The 24,897-nt window shown below is 39.8% G+C and overlaps 2 protein-coding genes across 12 annotated transcripts in view; one reads left to right on the top strand and one right to left on the bottom strand.

The window, feature by feature from the left end:
* Positions 1–3,211, bottom strand: part of PIGN (phosphatidylinositol glycan anchor biosynthesis class N) — a 98,968-nt gene extending 95,757 nt beyond the window's left edge. For 2 of the 3 annotated variants that reach the window (XM_062498542.1, XM_062498799.1), the window contains exon 1: positions 3,157–3,203. The gene's annotated coding sequence lies outside the window, so the exon portion shown is untranslated. Of the gene's footprint in view, positions 1–3,156 lie in introns of all 3 variants that reach the window. The other variant, XM_062498723.1, reaches the window with a different exon arrangement.
* A 393-nt stretch (positions 3,212–3,604) lies between these two features.
* RELCH (RAB11 binding and LisH domain, coiled-coil and HEAT repeat containing) overlaps positions 3,605–24,897 on the top strand; it is a 75,088-nt gene continuing 53,795 nt past the window's right edge. For all 9 annotated transcript variants that reach the window (XR_009933418.1, XM_062497978.1, XM_062497818.1 and 6 more), the window contains exons 1-2: positions 3,605–4,115; positions 19,655–19,744. Coding sequence is in view for 8 of the 9 variants with exons in the window: in XM_062497978.1 (XP_062353962.1) it covers positions 3,635–4,115; positions 19,655–19,744 (571 nt within the window). In the remaining variant the exon portion in view is untranslated. The remainder of the gene's footprint in view (positions 4,116–19,654; positions 19,745–24,897) is intronic.

Below are 24,897 nucleotides of genomic sequence, written 5' to 3'. Positions count from 1 at the left end.
ACCCTTCAGATTTTTTTTTACAAGCCCGTGTATTTTGGACTCCTAGCTTTCCTAGATGTATTTAGATATGTTGCTCTTCAGACACAGAACTCAAATCCTATAAAAGTTAGAAGGAAACAGCAACTCCAGTAGGAGACAAAAGCAGCTGAATGAACAATCTGCCTCTCTCAGAATGACTACTGAATAATTAACTTGCAGCTGTCTGCCTCAAATAGACCTATATAATGCTCCATTTCCAGAACTCATGCAGCTTTTTCTGCCTCACATATCCTCTGAGGCACTACACTATCAGGTTTTCCTCTCTGGTTTCTCAAAACAATATGCCTTTGGCACACAAGCAACTGTTTTAAGCACATTTTTCTACCTACACTCTTCAGTCCTGGAATACACATTGCAGCGAAGTTAGCTTTTTCCCAGCCATCCAAATATTATTTCAGAGCAATTGAGCAACACCTGTAAGTATTTAATTTAGTTTCACAAATCCAAACAAACCTCTTCAAAAGCACTGAGACAGGGGAATGCTTTTACATTGATTTGCGTCGCGGAAGAGTGAAAAAAAGTTCGTCCTTACTGGCACAGCACAGAGAAGTGAGCAGAAATGAGTTTGGGAAGAGAAAGGCAGATGCGAGTGTTTGGAGCCCCTTTCCAAGCGCAGCAAATCCCGCGGATCGCCACCAGAGGCCGCTGCAGGACCCCGGCAGGGTTCTCCCTCCTTCCCAAAGGAGGCAAAGCACCAGACCCAGCTTTCAAAAAATTTCACTCTGAACACGCTCTAACTCTGCAGAAATTAAAGGAAAAAGCAGGTGGTTGCTTTAAGGGTTCTCAATTCCACCGGAGCAGCAACAGTAAAATGTTTTTGTCCCTATTTTTATTGTGATCCTACTGGAATTTTAAAGCATTTTCAACACACTTAATGCTACAAGCAGTTCATGCTATGCCACTTGGATTCTTTTTTGCGTATCAACAACATAAACAATGCCGCAATAATAAAAATCCAAAGGTTATTATAGGTCAGAACACTAAACTGAGTATAAAATTTACGGAGAAGTTATGCAAATCCCAAACTGCAAAGTACAGTCTTTTACAGCACACCACCATGTGAATGGAACTCCATTCCACAGTGAGTACTCCAGAGTGCTTTTAAATCTCCATGTCACTGCTAAGCATTCCCATTACTCTGTTACCAAGAGTTCATCCCCAATATGCAGGTCCTAGTGGATGAGCTTTACACAGAGCTTTCACTGGCGGGGAATGAACAACATTTTCAAAGAAACAAAACAGAAACCAGTGCTGCCCCTGTTTTGCATAGTTTCAGTGAGCTGAACTTTCTTCAGTAGCACATACTACCTGCTGCTACACTCCAGCTTTAAGCTTTTTGCCAGGTAACACACAAAGTAACGACTTTGCATTATCTTCTAAAAAACAAAGTGGTAACTTCACACTTCCAGATGCACAATTTCATGGACTCAGAACCCTTAAGTTTGGAAAAGACCTTGAAGGTCACTGACTCCAACCATTGACCCAGCACTGCCAAGTCCACTGCTAAAACACATTTCCAAGTGCCACGTTCACATGTCTTTGGAATATTTCAAGGGATGGTGATACCAGCACATTCCTGGGCAGCCTGTTCCAATGCATGACTACCCTTACAGTGAATATTAAATATTAAGTTGTTAGTAATACCCAATCTTACGCATATCAGGAAAAAGTTGAATGGCACAACTTGAAGTAATTTCTTTCCCTCCTTTCACTTGTTACCTGTGAGAAGAGGCCAATCTCCACCATGCCACAGCCTCCTTTCAGGTGGTTGTAGAGAACAAGGTCCCCCACTAAACTTCATTTTCTCCAGGCTAAGCCACCCAGCTCTCTCAGCTGCTCCTCATCAGAGCTGTGCTCAGGACCCTTTGCCAGCTTCACTGCTCTTCTCTGGACATGCTCCAGCACCTCAATGTCCTTGTAGTGAGGGGCCCAGAACTGGACACAGGATTCGAGGTGCAGCCTCAGCAGTGCCAAGTACAGGGGGACAATCACTGTCCGGCTCCTGCTGGTCACACAATTGCTGATACAGGCCAGGATGCCATTGGCTTTCCTGGCTAACTGGGCATACACTGCCTCATATTCAAGCAACTGTCAATCACCATCCACAGGTCCTTTTCTGCTGGGCCAGCCTTCAGACACTTTTCTCACGGCCTGCAGCATTGCCTGACAAAACTTGTCCAGATCCCTCCAAAGAACCTTCTCAAAGACCCAATAGGATTACCATTCTACTCCCTGTTCCCTTTACCTGGCTCAGGGACTGTACATCATGAAGCTAACTGGCTTTATCATTAAACAGTGAGGAGAAGAAGACATTTTGTACCACAGCCTTTTCCTCGTCATTTACCACTGTTCCCTTTTGCATTCCATTAAGGATGAACACTTTCTTTAGCTCTCCTTTTGCTACTGATGTACCTGCAAATACCTTTTGTTGTCTTTTACAGTAGTAGTCAGATTAAAATCCAGATGGGTTTTACCCCTTCTAATTTTCTGTCAGCATAACCTTACAACATCCTTGTAGTCCTCCTGACTTGCCTGACCCTTCTTCCACAGGCCATCAACTTACTAGCCACCTGTGCTTGTGCCCTCCCTAATTGCAGCAACACCTGATGCTGGGAGATAGCTCACACACCCACTGGGAATGCAGAGTTACAGAACCACCTTGGTTGAAAAAGGCTTCCGAGATGATGACATCGAGTCCAACCCACGACCGAACACACTCATGTCACCTAGACCATGGCACCGAGTGCTGCACCCAGTCTTTCCTTAAACACCTCCAGGGACAGTGACTCAACCACCCCTTTGGCAGTCCAGTGCCCATCCGCCCGGGGAGGCGCTTTCCTTGGGAAGCCTTACCCTAGCCTAATCAACGCAACCCAGCGAGGGTCTGAGCCCCCAGCCTGGCCTATGAGGCCAAGCCGAGCGCCGCATCCCTCCCGTCCCAGCAGCCCCCTGAGGGTATACGGGCTGGGCGACCGCCGTAAATGCTGCGGAGCAGACCAAACTTTGTAGAAGCGGGGAAGCGTAACCCGTGCCCACCCCCCTTCCCGGGGCCGCAGCCTTAGGATCCGCCGCCCCCTCCCCGCGGGAAGGGCCCGGCGCTCACGCGCCAGAACTCACTCCTCTTCCCCGCCGCGACCCACGGCCACTTCCACTTCCGCCCGGCCCCGTCCCACGCGCCTGCGTCACAGAGTCCCACCCTGGGTGTGCACCGAAGCCACGCCCCTCCAAGCATGACCGCGCCCCTTTAGCGTTTCTTCCCCTTCCCGGGCTCCGCCCTGCGCAGAGGAGGTGGGGTCACGTGCCGGGGCGCCGCTCGCGGTTGGCCGCGGGAAGTCTCGCGCGAGCGGGGATCCGGAAGCGGCAGTAGGGAGGGTGGGAGGCCGCGGAGGAGGCGGGGGTGGGGAGTCGCTGTGGCCGCAGGTGGCGGCAGCGCCCGCAGCAACAGCAGCATCGTTAACATCATCAACACTGTCGCAGGGACCTGGCAGCGGCTCGGGCCCAGGCCCCGCCGGCGAGCCGTGTCTGCAGCGGCGTCTCCGCGCAGGCTTTGCTGCGGTAGCGCCCTGGCAGCGGTCGCGCCGCGCCGGGCTGTAAGATGGCGGCGGCGGCGGCCGGTGGGGGCGGCAGTGTGAACCCCTTCCTCAGCGACTCGGAGGAGGACGAGCCCGAGGAGCCCCGGCCCGGCGGCGGCAGCAGCAGCAGCACCGAGCCGGGCGGGCCGGCGTACCCTCAGCAGCAGCCGGAGCCAGCGGCGGGGAGCCCCGAGGAGCTGCTGGGTCTGCGGGCGGCGGCGCCGGGCGATGCCGCCGCGGGGGCAGGGGAGCTGCCGCGGGTGTCGATGGACGCGATAGCGGCGCAGCTGCTGCGGGACCAGTTCCTGCTGACGGCGTTGGAGCTTCACACCGAGCTGCTGGAGAGCGGCCGAGAGCTGCCCCGACTCCGCGATTTCTTCTCCAACCCGGGCAACTTCGAGCGGCAGAGCGGCACGCCGCCAGCCGGCGGGGCCCTGGGCAGCCTGGGCGGCAGCAGCGGGCTCGGGGGAGCCGGCGGCAGGGAGCCCGGGGCTGGGCAACTCAGTAAGTGACCCTGGCTCGGGGCCTGGGGCGCTCCGGGAGCGGGGGCAGCCGCCGGTGGGAGCGCGGGGCTTGGTGGAGATGGCTCTCGGTATCGCTGGGCGACCGGGAAAGGCGTTCTGCATCGCTCCTTGTTCCTGTCATTCCTTGCTCTCTCTAATCTCTGCGGGACTGGGAGAGGCTGTGGGAGCGGAGCATCCGGGGGCTGAGGAGGTGGGCTGCCAGAACCGGTGTTACCCTCGTCCCACAGGCTTAGTTTGATCCAGCTGCGGTATCCCTGTGAACGTCACGGACATTTGCCAAATGTGGAAGAAATTATTTTCAGCAGCGTCTTTAGTGCTCACTGCCAGGAGATAAGTCGTACGGTGCTAGGAGAAAGAGTGAGTTGTTAAGCTGTGAGTGCCACATTTAAAATCTAAAAACTGTCAGAAATGGGGTATAAGGAGCTAGGGTGTTATTTTTGCTGTTGCATCTAAAGATAGGTCTGAGTTTCACAGGTCTTGCGCAACTAATACAGTGCTTCCTATAATTAATGCTATCGTGTTTGCCAGGTGTCTGTAATCTTTTGGCTAGCTAAGGAGGTGGGGAACAGTAGGTGTACTGAGTTGGTATAGTTCTGGGAGCAAAAGGAGTGCAGGTAGTGGGACAGTTGTCCCATAGCTGGCCTTAAAAGCTTTTGAGTTTTAAAAGTAGCACACGTGGCTTAGAATAAAATCACTTGTGTGTCTTGTCAGTGTTGCTGTCGAGACAGGAAGGGTTCTACAAAGGGGGTAGCCTGTGGAAGTGGCTTCGGGAAAGACAAGCTGATCAGCCACCTGACTTTTGAGGACTTAAGGCACTCGTGGGAAGGTGTTGAAAGGAATTGTGGGTAGCAGACAGGTGAAAGGCTTAATTATGTGTTTACCAAGATACCTAAAGGCGTTTTGTGAGTAGTCCTATATTTTCGTGCTTTTTAGGAGTTTCTGATGTTGCAAAGACACTGAGTTACACTTCAAATTTGGAGATAACTAGTATCATCTGGATGGCTGGGATAACAGAGACATTTAAACTTCAAGTTGTTAGTGCATTTCAAGATCCTTCAAAAAATATATGGATTTTTTAAAAAATTGCTGTGTTGTTTATGTTTTGCTTGTCTTGTTTATGAATAATTAGAATTTTTTACTTTGTCTAGCTGAGCTCTTCAGTGTGATCTTCTTCATGATATGATTAGTGAATGCTGGAAAAACTTGTGCTTCAGGGCTTTGAATTGATATAAATTTCTGTTTCATCCCTAAGCTGTTCCTTGGGGATTTCAGTCAATTAATCTGATTGATTAAATATTCTCTTTTTTTTTTTTGTTAACGTAATATACTGTTTCCAGTTGTTGATAGTATGAATACTCCAGAATTAGCAAAACAGCAGCCTGTGTAGCTGTGCTGTTATGCACTCAAAAAAAAAAAAAAATGACCTCTTGCAGTCTTAGACCAATGTACACTTGGGTAAGAACATCTTAATTATTATTTTGCTGACTTGTTAATTGGTAAATGCCTGTGGGATGTCCCTATTAAAAAAAAGGAGGGAGGAGGCCGTAGCAGTGGGGAGAGAGAGAAGGGGGGGACTAAGTTTGGACAGGTTTAATAATACTGAAGTGCTAAAATTAAACATCATGCTAGATATCTACAATAGGTTAGAGAGTAGATTTCAAAGGTGTTTTTTTTGTTTCAACAGTGATTCAAAAGGCGTTTCACATTACGTGACATTGAAAGGTGACAGATGCAGAACAATGAAAAAATATTTTTATATAGCTCAAGTAGCTTAACTTAGTGCCATCAGACTTTCTTGCAGTCTGGAGTCTAGCATTGAGCTAGCAATTGTGACAGTGCTGTTTAGACTGATTCTGATTGAATGAGAGCTGATAGTATCATACTTGTGTAGTTATGTCATTTTCCAAATACTAAAATAAGTAGATTACAGAAGACTCTGATGGGCTGAAAATCATGGTCTTTGGAATAATTCCCTCACTTTTTTCCTAAGCATCTGATATTTTTTCATTTAGGTAGGTGACTGAGCTATAGTTCAGATCCAAGAATAAGTCTGAACAGTTTCTTAAGTTGGTCAAAATGTACAGTTTTGTTGAGAGATCCAGTTGGTTGTACCTGCCTTTAAGAGAGTTGTGCATGTACCTTCTCTTGCTTTTACATGCCCAAAGGTATTTGAGAATAAACTACTAGTTTTCTTTATGGAAACTATTGATGTAGAAAGTTGTGCAGGTTGGTGTGATTGCCATTTCAAGGTCATGTGAGTTTTATGCTTCAGTGAAAAAAAAAATTCATAACATCATTAGAAAACATTTTTCTCTTGATTTCTGGAGTCAGAATTTCCTCTGAGTGCTACCTTTGTACCTGCTCTTCCCAGCCCCCAAGTTAGATTAATATCACTGGCTTTATTCTGAGGTTTTTCATAATTGAAGTGGATGCAGAAAAAGTATGACTGGCAATTCTTATTGAATGTGAAGTATGTTTGGAATGCTGCCTGAGGATTTCCACTGAGCAATTAGAAAGCTTTTGTACTTTACGTGCAGTACAGAACGGGGGAATTTCAGTACAAGTATTCGCTGCCTAAAAGGACTCTGAGAAGTGCCCATGTAAACTCTGAGTGTGAGCAGGAATTTATTTTGGTGTGGTATTATTTCTCCTCTTCGTCTTCAAAGACTGTTAGAAAAAGATTTTGCTGAAGTGTCATCAGATTTAAACAACCAGCATCATGTGGTCAGCGAGTGACTGAGAAGCTGTTTTGTCTTTGAACCATGCTTCAGAGCGCTTGGTTGCAACAGCAAATGACAGTCAGATGACTGGGATTTCTTCTTTGCAAAAACACCCTTCCTTTTTCCAGCAGCAGCATCACATCTACAAGCTGAGATTAAGATATATTGTAATGAAAAATGTGGACATTTATCTTGTGTCTAGCAAATTTGCTTTTCTAGTTTGAAGCAAATTTAGGCTGTGAAGGAGGTTACATTATTGCTTTAGGCGCCCAGCACCAGTGTAGAGTCATCCTTCATGTCCTGTATCTCAGCTAGATGTTCCCAAACTTCTGAGAGCTTCTTTCATTGGTTTCAATAGCAGTAGCTTCGTGTCTGCTGGAGCATTTTGATACTGCTTTTCTAATGCTACTCATGTGAGCAGTATGGTTTGGAAGTCTCTCAATCTTGCTGTATTCCAGATCTTCTACAAGGCTTTAGTCAGCACCTATGTATTAAATATATATTTTTGTCCCTATAATTTTTGCTTTTGAAGGTACAGCACAAATCTGTTTATTATACACATGACCATAATTCAAGCTTGTGCACAGTGGGTGAAGAAAACTTCTTTTTAATGTTGATATGATGCCCTTTGGCTGCTATGTTTGATGAATGCCCTTTGCTGAAGGAATGCATGTTATACTGGTAGGACTAGTGTTAGTCTTAAAATTTGCCATTTATTTTCTTCTTTATTGCTACAAAAGTGCAACATTTCCAAAATTTGAAATAATTTTAATGAAAATCTTAAGGGGTTTGAGGACTTATGTTGCATTTCTTGTTTTCACACAATTTTTTTTTTTTAGTTGTTGTCATAATAAAATTGTTTATAACTTTCTGGGGATTTGGTTCCAATTATGTTAAACTAATCTGTGAGCACAAAGATATAAAGTATTGCTGCTTCTTTATAGTAAGCTCCTGGCTTTGTTTATGACTTGGGGTGTTTGATTTTCCTTTGGGGTTTTTTGCGGGGGAGTGGTGTGGCATATTGTAATGCACTGCTCCTTTTACATGGCATACCAAGGTTTGTAGCCTTGGAAATTCAGGTGGATTCTATTGGAAAAAGCCAAGTGGGGAGAGTATACAGATGCTGCCTTTTTGAGAGGGGAGTGTCTTGGTAACAGCTCTTCTCAATCCTGAAGCACAAACATTGTTATTTTGTGCAGGGCTTTGCCATGACTGGTGTTTCAACAGATTTTTGTTCTGAATGAAAATATAGCAGAACAGGGCTACTTCCAAACAGTTTGCTGTTATAGCTCAGCTTAAATAGCTTTCTAAATAAGACAGGCAATTGAGAAGATGGCAAATAATTTTTGTTCTAATGACTACTTGTTAGGTGTTTTGGTGTTGTCAGTGCAAGTATTTGGCTTGTTACTTTATGAAAGCAAGCAAAAATACCAAGTCCTGTTGGCTGTGTCTGCGGATAACGGGAGGTAGACTGGCAGCTTGTGAGTAAGAGTGGTTTTAGTACCTGATTTGGAATACATGCTCCCTTGAGAAAGGATGGGACAGAAAGGTGCAGATAAATAGGTAATCAAAGCTTCTGGTAATCAACTGATGGGCAAGGCTGATTGTTGGCACTTTTTATGAAGTACAGTTTTTTATGAAGTACAGAGAGCATTTGAAAGAGTTGAGGTTTGTACGCAATGCTGAAAGAAAAGGAAGCAGAGTTTGCTTCAAACGTGCCAGAAAAGAGCGATGCCTGGAGGAAACCTGAGAGGCTTGGTGGTGCTGTGATGTTGGCTTTACTGATGAGAAGCCAAAGGTTTTCCTGTTGTGACTGCTTTAAAGCCACTCCATTTTACTAATACTGATGTTTCTGACAGGTTTTCAGTAACATGCACTTCATAATTTACAAGCTGCTTAATGCTTTTGTAACTGTTGGACTTGTCAAATGACTAAAACTGGGTCTGCTGGAAGCTATTCTGATGGATGAGTCTAAGCTTTGGCTGATGTCTGTGTTGGGCTGGTTGGGATGTAATGGTAGATTGTTCAGGGGAGAGGTTAGTCCCCATAAGTATGTAACTACACAAAGATGTAACAAGATAAGCAGCATGATAAGTTGACAGTTATGGACAAAGGAGGACAGAGTAGAAAGCTCTGTAATTAGGCAGGTAAATATCAAGTTATCTACTGAGCAGCAGGTGACTAGGATGACTACCATGTATTTTCCCCTGTCATAACATAATGCATATTGTGGTTCTTTTAGGATCCTCAGCGATATGAGATGGAGAGTTGAATTGCTTTTGCCCTGACTTCTGTTGTTCCTGTGCCAGAGTTCCTGTTACTTTTTGATGCTGGGGAAAGCAGAAGTGAACCTCTCTATATAGGCACTGTAGCTAGTTCAGTTATGTGTGAGTTTAGCCATTCTGTGACTGAAAATTTCAGCAAAACAACCTGGATTTGTGCTGAAGCAGCACGCTGTCCTTCTAATGGTTTTAGCTGTTAGGGAAAGGAGTTTTTTTTTATTTTGGGTTGGTGGAAAGAAGGAAATTAGAATGTTGAGCTAGAGCTTTGCATTTCAGAACCAACAATTGGCAACTTTTCTAAGTTCTCCCATATGTAATTTCAATTCTGTATAAGTTATATCAAATTTCCTATAGCTTTTTCTCCCCTCTGAGAATTACCTGTTTCTTATCTGAAGATGTGACTCATAAACTCTGTCCAGCTGAGAGAACGCTTGATGAAAATTTTGCAAGTATTTCATTACCTGATAAGAAAGGTTTGTCTAGTGTTTGCAAGCAAGTTAATATCAAGTAGATATTTATATTAGCTATGTTGGAATTTGATCTGTGTGCAGTCCATCTCTGCTAATTGAAAATCTGTAAATACTGGACTTCTATGCTCTGTAAACACAGAATTAATGAAAATATGGGAAGAAATATTTTTCAGGATGTTCTTACACTTCCCAACTAAATAAAGATTTTTTTGCAAAAACTGAGTTAGGTTACTTATATCTATACCGGTTTCTAAAATACAGCATGAAGAGTCTCCTTTTTAAGGAAAGATTAAGTCCTGAAACCTTAAACTGCTGGGTTCAAACTGGCAACTCCTTGTCTTCACGGCATTGGTTTTCTAGTGTACTGTAAAGTTGCAGGTTTGAGAAACTGAGTTGAAGTCTTCTCTAGCATGGGGTAAAACATTAAGTAATTCAGTAAAGGCTTTAGGCCTTATGTATTTATTTATGATATGAATGCCTGAGACATGCCACTAAGTATATTAAGTGTGTTGGACAAATAGTTAAAAAAAAAAAGCTGTAATTTTTTTTTTTAAGACCAAGTTGAAAAAACTTCGGAGAAATAGTGAACTCTTTCTTCCACTGCACTGTAGGGTAGAAGCAATTTTCTTCCTCCCTTCCTGCGATATAACTCTGCATGATAGTGATGCAGCTGATTACTTTGTTGTTGAATTGAAGGAAATACTGTTATGTAAAAAGTCACAGAATAAGAATTTTGTATTTATATAACAAGTACTGTTTCATCTTGTTTGATCTTAGAGGAGAGAGAGAAAGGTATGAGCTGTTTAGTCGTTTGAAAAAAACTTTCAGAGTAAGAGAAACCATAGCAAAAATAATCTCAGAATCACAGCATGGCTGAGATGGAAAGGGATCTCTGGTGATCATTTGGTCCAGCCTCCCGCTCAAGCAGAACTACTGTGACCTACAGATGGTTTTCCAGGATCATGACCAGATGGTCTTTTAAGTGTCTCCAGTGACAAAGACTGCATCACCCCTCTGGGTAATCTGTGCCAGTGCTCTGTCACCCTTACCAGTGGAAGTGTTTCCTGATGTTCCAAAGGAACATCCTGTGTTTTAGTTTGTGCCCACTGGCTGTGGTCTGTCACAGGTCACCACTGAGAAGAGCCTCATTCTGTCCTCTTTGTGCCTTCTCTTCAATTTTTATACACATCATGAGACTCCCCCTGAGCCTTCTTTCCAGGCTGATCAGCTTCATCTCTCTCCGTTTTTTCTTATAGGAGAGATGCTTTGGTCTCCCTTGGTCTGGTATATTTATTAATTCTCTAGAAATCACATGGACACAAGTTTTAACTGGGAAATTTACTACTGTCCTAAGATAAATGTAGAAAGTGGGCAAATGAGAACTTGGTGAGATTGAGGCAATACCATGCTTGAGAATAAAGATAGATATTATCCCTACACTTTAAGTAGCCCTTCACCAAGGGTAACCATTTAAGGACTAAATTGATACAATTTTGCTTGATGTTAGCCTTTAACAGAAAGCTGGGTTGCTGCGACAAATGGAAGAATCCTTGTGGTGCAAGTTAATGGATACATTTTGGACAATGCAGTCCTGCAGCATCACGCATATGGAGTTAATTTGATGCTGGTAATGCTTTCTGATTTCTGCTAAAGCCAGCTGGGGTCATGAGCTGGAAGAAATATACCTCTATGCCATACTTTGCCCTTAGCTGTTTTGTTTTGGGAAGGTCTGCTTGCTCAAGAGTGCTGCAGCTTGAGCTACTCCTTGCACATCTGTAGGGGGTCAGGCTGGGTTTGATGCTTTTCATAAGGTCACATCCCTCTGGACCTCAGCGTTCACTGCAGCAACATCCAAATGGCTTTGTGCAGGGCTGGCTTAATTCTTTCAGACTCAACTAATTCAGATGCTACCTGAGAGTGCCTATGCAGTAAGCCTCTCTCCAAAGGCAGCCTGGTTTTGGCACAGCTCTCCAGGAGATCAGCCCAAGTGCATCTGTATCATAACCCTGTATATAACCCTGTATATCTATATCATAACACATGTATATGATAATCATAATATCATTATTTCTGTGCTAGGGTGTGCATGATCATATCTGTTTTCTACCTATCATTTCATCTTTCTGATGTGCTTCTGCGGTGTGCCCATCATGAGAGTGAGAGTAATACCTTTTTATTGCAATGTATCTGCAAAATATTCATTTTACATATCTGGTGGTTGGGTGGTGGGATTTTGTTGGTTTGGGGTTTTTTTCTGTTCTTGGCCAGCAAGCATACGTTAGCTTTAGGAGTTTACCCTCATATGCTTCCTGTGAATTTTTATAACTTGCTATTAATATTAAATAGGTAAGTGTATTGATCATCTGTTTTCAATCTGATTTGGATTGCCCATCATGGACTAGTACTGAATATTTATAGGTAATTTGTACGTAGATTGTTCTGACAAGTTGGAAGTTAGTTTTATTCTAGTAGCTTTACTTAACTAAGTCTTCTTTTCAGAACATACCAACTTGGAAAATTCTGCAGGTCTCAGTGATTAACATCTGGGAGAGGGCAGAAGAGGCCTTTGAGTTGCAAGGCAAGTTTGGTAGGTCAGGTGCTTACCGTTTAGTGTGTGATGCAATAAGTTAATTTAAGGCTTTCTATTCCATCCCCGAGTTACCATAGCAATGTGGAATGTGTTGATCTGGTAAAATTTACTCTACTAGTTCAAGTTGGTTTAAAAAATTGTTATGTAAATCCATCTCTACTGTAAAGGTTGTATGCTAGATCGCATGTCTGCTGCAATGGATCAAGTTTGCTTTGCTGAAAGACTCAGCATCCGTAAGCTTGGAACAAGTTGAAACATGGCAGGACTTTTAAATGCAGCAGACTTTTAAAACTTTTTAGAGTAATATTGCACCAGAGATGTCTTGTGAAATGTGGTATGGTTAAAATAAATTTGCAGTTTTATTTATGGAGAATTAAATAGTTTAATTTATTCTTATGTATTGCACAGCATATCTATTTCAGTTGCTATATAAGGTAGTCAAAAATACAAACTGTGAATTGAGGATCACTTATTAAAGAGTTCATGATGTCTGATTGTTTGATTTAATGTAGAAAGGACTTCATTACAACTCTGTGGATTTTAACATTATCCCATATCTTCTATCACACTTGCTGTCTTTCTCTCTCTCACAATTGGGTTTATTCACATATGCATGTGTGTGGTTCAGTACTAATATGGGGCTTAAGCATGTACAAAGAAATACAACAGGAAATTTATTATTTTTCCCAATTAACCTCCATCCCCTGTTTTCTTGCCTTCTGCTATTTTATGCCTGTGATATTGTGCAGGATAGCTGAAAATACAAGTTATTCAAGGACATGCTTTTTCAGCTCTAGCAAAGAGCAGGCAATATGCTGCATGACCCTACTGGCTAGTTTACTCTAGGTCTGGTTTAAGGTAGATAAAATACCTCACTTGCAGACTTTTACTGCCAGCAGAAATATACCTAAAATGTGTATTTATACATCTGAATTTCCAAAGGTCTGAATTTCAATAATTGTCATATTGTATCTGTAGCAGAGAGAAGAAAGGAAAAAAGTGTCAGACCTGAGTAATTTTTGTAGAAGCTTCTCAGTTGGGATCTGTTAGGGTACTTGCTAGTTTTTACCTGTATCTTTGCATATAAAAACTAGGTTGGGTGTCCTAAAAGTAAAGATAAGCTATACCCTATAAAATATGGGTTCTGTCATCTTTGCAGATGTCTATGAAATTTTTTTCCAACCTTTAATTTGCAGACTCCTTAAAGTTTCAGCTTTTTGGTCTCTTCATGATATAATTTTCTTTTAGATGGAGGATTTTCCATCAGAGAATGCCTATTTTTCCATTAGAGCTTGTCTTAGTAATAATCCATAGCTTGTTGGTTAAAAAACTTTGCAGTAGGGGGCTTTTATAACTTTTCACTTTTCAGCCATCTGAAAGAATATCTCAGAGTAAGTTGTTTTTTTTCCCACATACAACTGTAATTGCATGCTTTTCTGACATTTATAATCCCCAACAACTTTCTTTGTATAATAGTTCATTTGTGTAGTCTAATTTACTGCTGTGTGTTAAGGTGTAGCATTTTTGTTGGTTGAATTATCCTGTTTTGTTTTGGATTTTAATTCGGATTTAATTTAATTTGGATTTTAATTTTAATTAAATTTGGAATTTAATTAATAATAAAATTACACCTTAGCAATTCCCTATTTTAATAATTTTGTTTTACAAAACAGATTTTCAGTGCCCAGTTCAAGAATGAAGTACAACTTATTTCTATTGCTGCAGAGATTGTAGTCTGGAATCATATTGGGTTTTTTGTTACCTAGAAGTATCCATCAAGATGATGATGCTGAGGGATAATTTTTGATAGCCTCAGTCATTCACTTATGTGACTTTCAAGAAGAAAGAAGGCATTAACTTGAGATGGCTTCTAAGGAGGGTTGTACCTGACCCTGAACTGGCAGGCCTTGTTTAATGTTTGTCCCTAGTGAGATCCTATGTACTGAAAATTTAATTTAGTGAAGACAGTGTATTATTATCAAATAAAATTACTACTGGTGGTTTAAGTTGCTCGTAGGATAATTCTAACACTAGTGTTAAAACATTTTAACTTAGTCTAAAGTAAAAGAAAAAAGAAAAATACTAAATGAATTAAAAAATCTGTGATTCTGGAAGCAGAGCTGTGCTTGTATGAATATTCAGAGTTCTTGATATAAATCTTCATAGTATCCCATAGCACGAACAATGTTCTTAATAGTTTTTTCCAAACCTGTGGTATGTTGTGTGTTCTTGTTTGATAATACTACAGTAAATGACAAATACAATTTTATTAAGCAATTGGATAGAATGTATTCAGAGAGTGGGTTTTTTTTGCTTGGTTTTGGGTTTTTTTTCCAATGCAAGGTCATGTTTGTTTTTTCTTCTCCAAATAGTGATATGTGAGGGTGGATGTTGGAGTCCACCTGATGGCCCCGAAATAGCATTATAGTTATAGGTTATCCAGCACTTTCCTATCTCAAAACTTTCTAAAAAGGTTCTGTCTCCCTGTGATACGTGTGAACTATGTACCTACAGCTGTTTCATCCTCCATATAACCATATAATCTATGCAAAACCTGTCTTAAACTGGGAGATGTATTGTCCTAGTATGTGCACTATCCAGTGGGAAGCTGCTCTGGTCGTGACTGGGAAGGATTCACTTTTAGTTCCATTTGTATGCTAATCAAAACTTGACTTCCAGTACCCAGTTATTTCTGCAGTCAGTGTAAAATGTGGTTAGCCAGCAATTTCACTCAGCAGTTTAAAATATGGCAATAGTCTGGTTTCAGGGTTACGGATATTTTTCAGTACAAGTGAACATTTAGTTAGCAAAGTTAATCTGTCATGTACAAACATAGTATCATTTCTTCTCTTTGAATTTCAAGGAAAAATTGTGAATTTCTGGGTCTTCATATGTTCTATTTGATTAATTGTTAGTACATGATGATATGATTTCCTGTTATCTTAGAGAAAATGTGACAACTGGGCTGCTTTAACAACTAGTAATTTTTAAAACCAATTTTGATGTTTGCAAAGTAAATGCAAATAGCTTCTAAACATTAATTTTTTAATATTTTTTCTTGAGCCTTCCTATCAATAAGTAATGCCACTTAATTTGTCTATGCTTTTAGCTGATTTACAGTGTCATGCACATGTCAAGATTATTTAATGAGATTTTGTAGAAGACTGCAACTTTTTTCTGCTTAATGCACGTACTGTGACAATGTGGCTAATATGATCCTTCTTGTTGTCCATTAGGTAAACTGTTAAAAATAATCTCTTTTTATCACCAGAGTGAATGAAACATAACCTTTTGCATGTTATGTATGTCAGTGGAGGGAGATGTATCACTTAGATATTTCCTTACATTTTCCTACTTTGGTAGTTATGCTCAACTTTCAGGGAGAGCTGAGTGTATGCCATGGGAACAGAAGCTGTCAGCAGAAATCTGCATGTCATCTGGTTCCAGTTCTGGGAATAAGCAAAGAATTAAAATTCCTTTCCTCTGGAATGAAGCAGTATTTTTAAAGACTGTATAAGTTAATAAGCAAAATGTGATGTTGAACCTGATTTTTAACTTCACAAATGAAATTAAATGCATTGCATTTTTTAACAAATGGATTAAAACTCTTCTTATCTTTGTATATATGAATCTTGGCATTCTGACTTTGCTCATCCTTTTCCTGTGGTAAAGGTAAGAGACACAAACTGCATGCAAGGCTCTCCTTTATTATCCTGATGGGTCTCCTGGCATTTCTCTAGTATGAATTATGAAAACCCTAAGCCTTTTTCAGTGCTTCTCTATGCACTGTGGCACTTTCTTGTTCCATATTGAGGTGATCCGTGTTCTGCAGTTGTTTATACCTGCTTGTCAGAATTGTTCTTGTTATTTTGTTTTTACCATTTCTGAAACGTGAAGCTGGCAGCAATTATTTTGCCAGTATGTACTAGGAAAGCTTTTAGCAAAAAGGAATTGCTAATTATAAAGTGTTTTGATTCAGAGAAAGAGGATAAGATCCAAGCACAGGAAACTGTTGATAAGAATGCACATACCAAGACAACAAAAATGGGCTCCTGCTGCTGTGGCAGGTTAGGTTTCTTTCTGGGAAAGAAGTAGATTTCAGTGGTTTCTCCACAAGAAGTTGCTTTGATATTCTTCGCCAAATCACTTGAGACTAAATTTTTTATTTTAGAAATTGAGTGTATGTTTTCTTCTATTTTTTTTTCTTTTTCCCTTTCAGTTCAAAAAGTAGTTCTCTTTTCTTTATGCTGTAGTTGAAATGCTTCCACTTGGTGTCCTGGAGTACAACTACTTGTACTTCAGACAAATGATGATATTTCACATTCCTCAGGCGAGCTGTGTGATTGAGCACAGCCCTTCCCTTTAATTCCTTGTCTTTAAATAGCCCTGCCCATTTTACTAATAAATGAGGCTGTGCCAGCAGGGAGGTGCCTCTTAGACTCTCTTGATCCTTTGCGGAGCAGGTACATCCTTTATGGAAGAGTAAAATAGTGAGTTTATAAGAGGTTACTCCATGATTTTCTAGACAATGGCATTAGATTTAGGAATTAAACCTCTGCTGATGACTGCCTGCAGAAACAGTGGCAAGTGGCAAGGCCACACACAATTCCCCATGGTGACATTTTAGGCAGGTGAGGTGATGGCACAGGCCTGCTGCTCTTCACTGTGGGCACTGTTCACTAGTACCCTGCCCAGCAGTGCCTATGTGCCCTGACTCTACTGATAATCTTTGGTTAGGGGGTGTGCTGATGGCCATGGACTTTTGTAATGGGAAGGAGGATCACCATTACTGGCAGAGTGAAATAATGGTAGCAGCAAACAGGCCATGAGGCTGGTGCTCTTTAGGAGGTCGTCATTGGTTTCATCAGTCTGAATATAACTGTTTGTACATCTTCACTGTGTTGGCCCATATGAAAAGCAAGTCAGATGTTTGCTTTTATTACGAATGCTGTAATGATAAAGCAAAGTCTAAATGCTGAATGTACAAGTTTCAACCCTATAAATTGTTGCTGTGCATGCTGGCGTGGTGCTTAAGGCAGTTTCTGGGTGTTGAAATCATAAATCCCCTTGGTGTTGCTTGTTCCTGTAGGACCATAAAGGTTGTAGAACTGATTGATACTGTGAGTTGTTGGATTCACAGCTGCTGGTACGATCTTAAACAACTCCTGTTGTCTAAATCCTGACAAGGGTTGTGATTACTCCCTGCTTTTTTATAGGCATCTGAGTTTTGGTGGTTTGGGGTTTTTTCGAGAAGTTTTTGGCTTTGGCAAATAAGTTTGTGTTTCATGCCTGGGTTTGTTTTATCAGTTTTCAGGGGAGCACCTTGGCCTCTGAAGTGCACCACTAGTCATATGAAGGAAAGGTTGTGTTGCTTATGGCTTTGGATGCTTCAATAATTGTGATGAAGTTGACCTAAGTTGAAAATTTGAGCATTTTCCCTCTGATGCTAGTTTGCTTCTGTTCGCAGATCAATTAGAAAACTGGTCTGTGAACATGGTAAGACGGCAGGAGGGAACAGTTTTGTTTCCGCATTTGCCATAGCAATGCTGTATGTGAGACTTGGTTACTACTCTTCAGCATCAGCTTTTCATGGAGGTCTCCATTTGAAGTTGTCTTGAATTTGATTTCAAAAAATGATCATGTAGCTCCCAATGAAATAAGTTGGAGCAATATCTACTCATCAAGGTGTTGGGTGTTTTGAAAAGTCAATTCTAAAAACTCTCATACTGTGCATGAATTAGTGTTTACTTTTGAACTTAATCTCTTCAAATGTGTTTCCCACTGGTTTGTTTTCACAATTGTCTGTTTTCCGAAGATGCTGTAAAAAGAAGAGTTTGTACTGTGTTGCTAAGCTATATAGAACAGCCTACAGAGAATGACTAAATCTGACTAATGTCTGAAAATATTGCAGAGGATACGACTGGAACCTGCATATGAGCAATGAGGTTTAAAACCAGTGACTGAGTAGAGACTTGCTGAGGAGCAACAGCCTGCTTCATTGTTTGGATAAGAAAGTATTGTAACAGGAAAAAACCCTTTAGTAGATATAAACTGTATACTGTCATATACTTTATGCCCATGGGGCAGACTAGTTAAGGTTTTCAGGCTTGTGATGAAGTCTTGATGCTGTGGAACTCAGCTAGACTTGGTAACTTCAGTATCTCTATCTTTTAAGTGGAAATGCTTTAATCAGTCTTAATTCAGGTGTTATTTGAGTGCAATGCTTGTCTGCAATTGCAATATTCTCTCAATATGCAGAGAGAATGTCACATGACCTTGCAGTACATCTTAGGCACAAATACACAAAGAAAGTCATTAATTTTGTTTTTCCTTTTTTACATAATGCAGAATGGGAGGAGAGGTTAAATACTTAATGATGTTAGTCATGACAGAGTTTGACTGACAAGTGATGATATTGCTTCAATTTCCATTGACAGATAAGAGTTTTTTTTGGCAGCTCTGTGGAGTTTGTTCTTTGTTAATGTGACACCAGTTCTAATGTAATTAAAATTATTTCTGAAGTGCTACATAGAAATTAATTTTCAAAGGAGAGGAAAGATACTAAGGTACTTAAAATAATTTCTGCATGTTCAATTGTGCTAGAAACCTGCAATTTATTTTTAGTTCTGTTACCAAGTAATTTGTGCATTTTATAATACAAAAGTGACTGTGTGGTTCAGACTTACCAGAATTGCATTTTGGCTGATGTTTTTTTTCTTTGCATTTTTCATTTCATGGGAATGGCAAAGATTAAATCCCAACCTTATGCTGGTTACTGAATTTCTTGATTTTTTTAAAATTAATAATTTAATTGTAGGGTATGAATATTATGCCTGCAATAGCATGAACTGCATGAACAAAGCGTCCTTTGCTTTTGTTCGATACTTAGTTCCTTAAAAAGCGTTAATTAAGTGGGTATGTACTGAAGTCAAAAGCTAGATCAGGAGATACGTAAAAAAGTATTTCGTCACGTTGACGTGCCTTAAAATACTAAGAATGGGAAAAGGAAGTAGAGTGTTTGAGACAGCTACAGGTTTCTGTTAAATGGGAACTGTTTGAAACTTGTAACACAACAGTTTGGTTTCTTCTGCATTCTCTCCTGTGTGTCCAAGTTGAAGTCCCTGGTCCTTGTAGAAAAGGGGAAGTGCTACAATGCGCTGCTCCTCATTTGCTGTCAGACTAGAAATGCCACCTTTTGTGGGGAGCGAAACTCTCTTACAGTCTGTCCAGTGAACTTGCTGTAGTGGTGCATTTTGTTTCAAGTTTACTTATGTACTCTTTACTTACAGACCTTCAAAAGATGCCGTACAACTTGAGTCTTGCAGAACACGTAGCCTCCAGTTTATACTTTCTGAAATGAGAATGTGTTTTGACTTTTTCTGTGACTTTCTTGATAAAAGGCAGCTCTTCAGGATTCTTTCTGATATCTTGTTGTTTTTTTTTTCCTACCCCTTAAGATCGTGCTGGAAGCATCAGTACTCTTGATTCTTTAGATTTTGCAAGATACTCTGATGATGGCAATAGAGAAACGGATGAAAGAGTAGCAGGTAAGTGTTCTATGTGTTTTTAGGAATCACAGAATGTTAATTCTACTGTTTAACTTGTTGTTTCTAGAGTAAGTATATTTAAATGAGCATTTCTGAAGTTGACAAGATTTCACTGAGATGATTTAGCTAGTTGCTTCATAGCATCATGCTTTAGACACTTCTGCTGTAATTACTGTAAATATTCAGGCAGGTGTACTTGCATATGATTCCATATGTCACCAGTGTGGAAACACGCAGTGTACTTGAAAATTGTGCCCAGCCTTTGACAATAGAACTGTATCCTGATATTGCCTACTGACTACTATTGTTAAGCTGAAACATACACTAAATTACATAGTAGCCTGTGACTACTACATGGATGAGAGCTTTCTGGGGTAAAGATCTGTTGCACATCATCTCTTAAAAATATCTTTCATTGAGATCAAATAAGCACTTCCAAACCCAGAGCAAATTTGGGATTTACTCTGTTCCATAAATCTTCTTTGCTACAAATCTTAATTGTAGTGCTTTTCTTTCCTATTTGATTCTTTAATTGTATAAAATTGGTTTAAAGAAGTGTCTTTTTTGCCTTTTTTTCTGAGCCTTTGGCACTTTTAATTTCAGGATCTATTACATCACAGAAGGCAGAACCTTCTCTTATATTTGACATTGTTTTAGTAACAGCTTTTGCATGTGATCCATGTTTCTCTGTCCAGGTTTTTTCCAAGTTCGCATACAAGTTATTCACAGCTTCCACAGAGAAACCCATAAAAGCTCTCTAGAAGTGGCTACAGAGCTCTGTTTACTTCTTGTCAGTTACCACTATTCAGTATCCTGAGCTTATGGAAGTTGTCCATGCTGTGACTTCTTCTCACATGGTTAAGCTTCATGAAACCTGAGATGATGCAAGCTGCCATGTCTCTCTTCCACCCTATCGTCTCTACTTTGATCCACCAAGCAACAAAAAGGCTGATAAAACATAGTTCTGTAGAGGATCTTCATTCTGAAATTTCTACTCTGGGTCAGTCCAAAATGGTGGGAAAATCTCATTTTTCTTACCCAGCCACTGTTCCTGAGTAAAAGGACTGGATTAAATTCACAAACACAAAGCAAATCCAGGTATTTTCATGTTCTGGTCTAGAACTATAGGAACTTGCTGTTCTTCAATTTATATGGAAACATCTAGAGTCTTATTACTATCTGGCTACTCTCCTTTTCAGTATATAGTCCTTTTCAAGGAGGCAATAGTTGTAAATAGAAAACTAATCTTCTAAACAAATTGTGTTTAAGGAGCCCAAGCATTTGTGAATTGTGTCCTGGAATGCAACGAAGAAACAAGCAGAATCCCAATGTTTTATTTATTTTCATTGTCTTAGTAGATTTTTCCTGATTCTAATCAGTGTTTCTTGTTACTGAGAGAGCTAGTTTGATTTTTGCTTGGAGCTGTCCTTAGAATTGGTTTAGAGATGCTTATAGAAAATATAGACCAGTGAGAATTAACATCCAGTAGAACCAGTAATCTTCTGACAAAATATTAGTAACAAAATATTGATTACTTCCAGTATGAAATTAATATAACCTAAAATTAAGTTTAAGTAAATAGTAAAATTGATCAATATTTTTGATAATTACTATGTAGTGTTTGACTGCTGTCACATTTAATTGATGAGGAAATTTTATGTCAGGATATTTATAGTTCTTTGTTCCTTTAGAGATATTTTTCAAAGAGTTCTTTAAAAGTAACCTAAGAACTTGAACAAAGTAAAACTGAATATTATTTCTGGATGTTTTTAAAGACCAGGAGTTTTAAAAAATATTTTGTTTCTACTTAAAATTCTGGTTCAGGCATAATTGCTTAAAATATTTGTCTCAATCCTGTTTAAAGCCATCTTCCCATGCAGTTTCAAAAACTGCTATGTATTTTGCACATTAAAAAATAATGTCAACAGAGGTTTCAAAAACTTTGCAAATCCAGTTCCTTCTTTAAAGAAATCCTGTCTTATAACTTCTGCTTTTCGAGTTGTTCTTAGCTGCAAATGCACTTTGAAACCTAACTGGAAGTCCGTCTTGCTTATTTCCTCTAAAATGCTTTCTTTTCAGTTAAGAGCTTTGATGCTTAGGAGATGAAAATTGTCATCTGTTGTGAAATCTTGAGGCCATGATCTAATAGTTGTATTTTTCTTTTTGTTCTTCTGATGATGCAGTTTGAATAGTTTGTCTTTGTAAATTCCTTTCTCATGCTGCTATCTTTGTTTCTTACTGTTTGAACAGAACACATGATTTCCATATCAGTTCCTTATCATATCAAATGAAAGATAGGAAATAAATGCATATCAGTCACTAAATGAAACTGGTAAACTGGTTTCAAGTCAGAAGGACTTTAAAACTGAAGTTATAACATACCCACTTTACAAATACTTTTCCATCTTGGCAATGTTGGAAAGCCCCAGATCAAAAAATGTGTATGTATATCATCATCCAAAGCCACCGTATTCCATTTGCCTATCATGAGTAGCGGTAGGCTTAGCTGCCAATTTTTTTTGTTTTAACAGTCCAAAAATTCCTGGAAATTATTGTATCAACTTTTGTTTGAATTTGGTTTCAGCATTTAAATCTGTTAGCTCACTTCATTCCATCTGGCATTAGAATCAAAATTTGGCCTAGAAGCAAACATGTTTTGAAGAGCTGCTGTGAGCGTTTCACTTGGGAAATCTGATAGAAGGAAGATAAGTGAGTCCCTTCTGTAATATTATCATCAGCTGGACTGAAAAGATGCAAGTCACAGAAGCCAGTCAGGATGTCAATAACTATGACAAAACTAACTGCAATTTAGAAAACATTAATTTTCTTCTTGATCTACCCGATCTTAATGAAAATGTGAGTTATGTAACAATTTGGATAATACATTTGCAATCCACTAAGAGATGAAAAAAAACCAAAATGCATCCTTACAGCTTGCAATATATTAGATGGAAGCAAGTCGTTCTCTAAGACTGGTAAGTTTTGAATCCAAAGTCATGTATTCAGTGCTTGGAATAATTGCTGCTTGGATAAACACAGTACTGAAGGATTTGTTAGGGGTAGTAGAACTCCTCCAAATACTCATAATTTCCATAAAGCAGCTAGAGAATAGAAAACCTGCTCCCTTCCTGTGTAACAAGGGTAAGCCTAACTTGAATGCCCACAGGATTTGCTTTAAATTGGTTGTCTGACATTCAGTCTAAAGAACTGAATCTTCTGCCACATCTTAAATTTGCTGTGGTCTAACCACCCTAATTTGCATAATTCAAAAAGTTTATTATTGCTGACTTGCCTTTGGTAACAACTGTTCTGAGAATTGAATAATTTTAAAAACACATGCTGTGTCTTCAAAGATGATCAAATTAATTACTGTAATCAAACTCCATTTCAATCATATGTGTTCTCAGACTTACCTGTATTTACATTAGTTTCTAGCTAGGCTATATGTCTCTGATTAGCAGGATAAAATTTGAAAGGAAGAGACAAGGTTTTTTATTTTTGAAATTTTCATTTATCTAGACTTAGATTCACAGTTTTTGCATTTTACAGAAACCTTTTTTTGTGTTTTTTAGTAGGCACTATTAAATTGAGCGCACCAGAATCAGAGGAAAATCTTTAATAAAAAACAAGCAAAACTAAAAAACAGAACACAAAAGGCACCTGTAGTACAACAATCACTTGCTAACCTCATGTGTGCACTTCGTTCATCCTGAAAGAAGATCTGGCTTTGTCTTCCCATTGCCTATCTTAAGCCCAGTGAAGGAGTTGTAAGCCTCTTAAATTTCCCTCTGGGTTGAGGGTCTCCAGGAGTTCAACCTGAAGACGAGTCTGCTGTAGTTCAGGTCTTCTCTGTAGGTGGTCCTGCCTCATTAACTTCAAAGCATTAATGAGGCGACTGAGTCAAGTGTTGGCTTCCCACTACTAGAATGGCAAGTTTTTCCACTACTTGCTCGTGAACCCTCCTGCTGGTCTAATTTTTGTAGTGTGGTAGTCATCTCTTGTGCTGAAGTATGGCTTTCTGATTCAGGGCTATTTGTATTACGTGCTAAAACGTTTCACATTTCAAGGCTGCTTCTTTTTCTTAATACTTCCATCAGGAAAGTGGGAGTTGGGAAACATCAGGCCCTGAAGTATGTTTGGGACAGTGGCTTCATTGCTAGCTGTTGTCAGAGAATTTAAATTTCTTCTGATTGGTTCAAAATGTAGGTACAGATTAATCAAATGTAATGGGATGTTATACGTGTTTTAGAGGTCATGATTTAGGACATCTGGAGTTTGAATTTTCTTGGTAAGGAGGAAAGTCTCAAAATGGCAGTTAAGGAACAACAAAGCTTGTAATAGTATGAAAGTGAGGAAAGCTGGGTAAGCACAGGAGCCCTTGATACCTCAGAGGAGAGCTGTTTTTAAAAGAAAATGTCCAGATGCCATATAGTGGCTTCACAACATAAAACTACCCTTCTACCATTATCTGAAGTACTGACTACTTCATAGTGAAGTATGCAAAAATCTGACAAGATATTCTAAATAGAGAATATAAAATTCTATATATAATTCTATGTATAAATATATAATAAATATATAATTGGAAATACTACTGCTTATACAACACAAGTGCTGGGTCATTTTAGAAGTACTGTTTATTTCCTCCACTTTTTTGGCCTTGGCTCAACAAGACTGCTGTTCTTGTAGATCTCAACTAGTTCAATCCTGAATTGCAGGGGGGTCTTCGTAGGTAACTTAATCTATGATCCAATAATTTATGAAGTCATTAACAAATTTGTGTCAATAGAATAAGACCCTTGAGAAAGCTTAATTTTGAAATTTCAAAGCTCAGCAGACAAGCTACTCATTCCTGATTTGCACTTCATTATTAAGGTGCATTAGATTAGCTGCATGAAAACTGAAACATTTTCAGATGGCTGATCTGAAAACATTGGTTCAGTTCATCAGTGCTTGCTTGAAAGATTCACCCATTTTAAGTCAGGCTTTTTAATTTTTTTCAGGATGGTTGCTGTAGTGATTAGAAATATTTAATATCGAAAAAGCGTAAGAGCCATTGAAATTTGGATGGTTTTTTCCCCCTAAGGCAACCTAAATTTTTCAGAAATGCCCTTTCCTTGTAGGAAGATTATCGAACCTCAAGGCTCTAAATT

Source organism: Cinclus cinclus, chromosome 1 (genome assembly GCF_963662255.1).
Source record: "Cinclus cinclus chromosome 1, bCinCin1.1, whole genome shotgun sequence".
Taxonomy (NCBI): Eukaryota; Metazoa; Chordata; class Aves; order Passeriformes; family Cinclidae; genus Cinclus; species Cinclus cinclus.
Note: the sequence above shows the minus strand (reverse complement) of the source record. Positions and strands in the feature narration are given on the sequence as shown.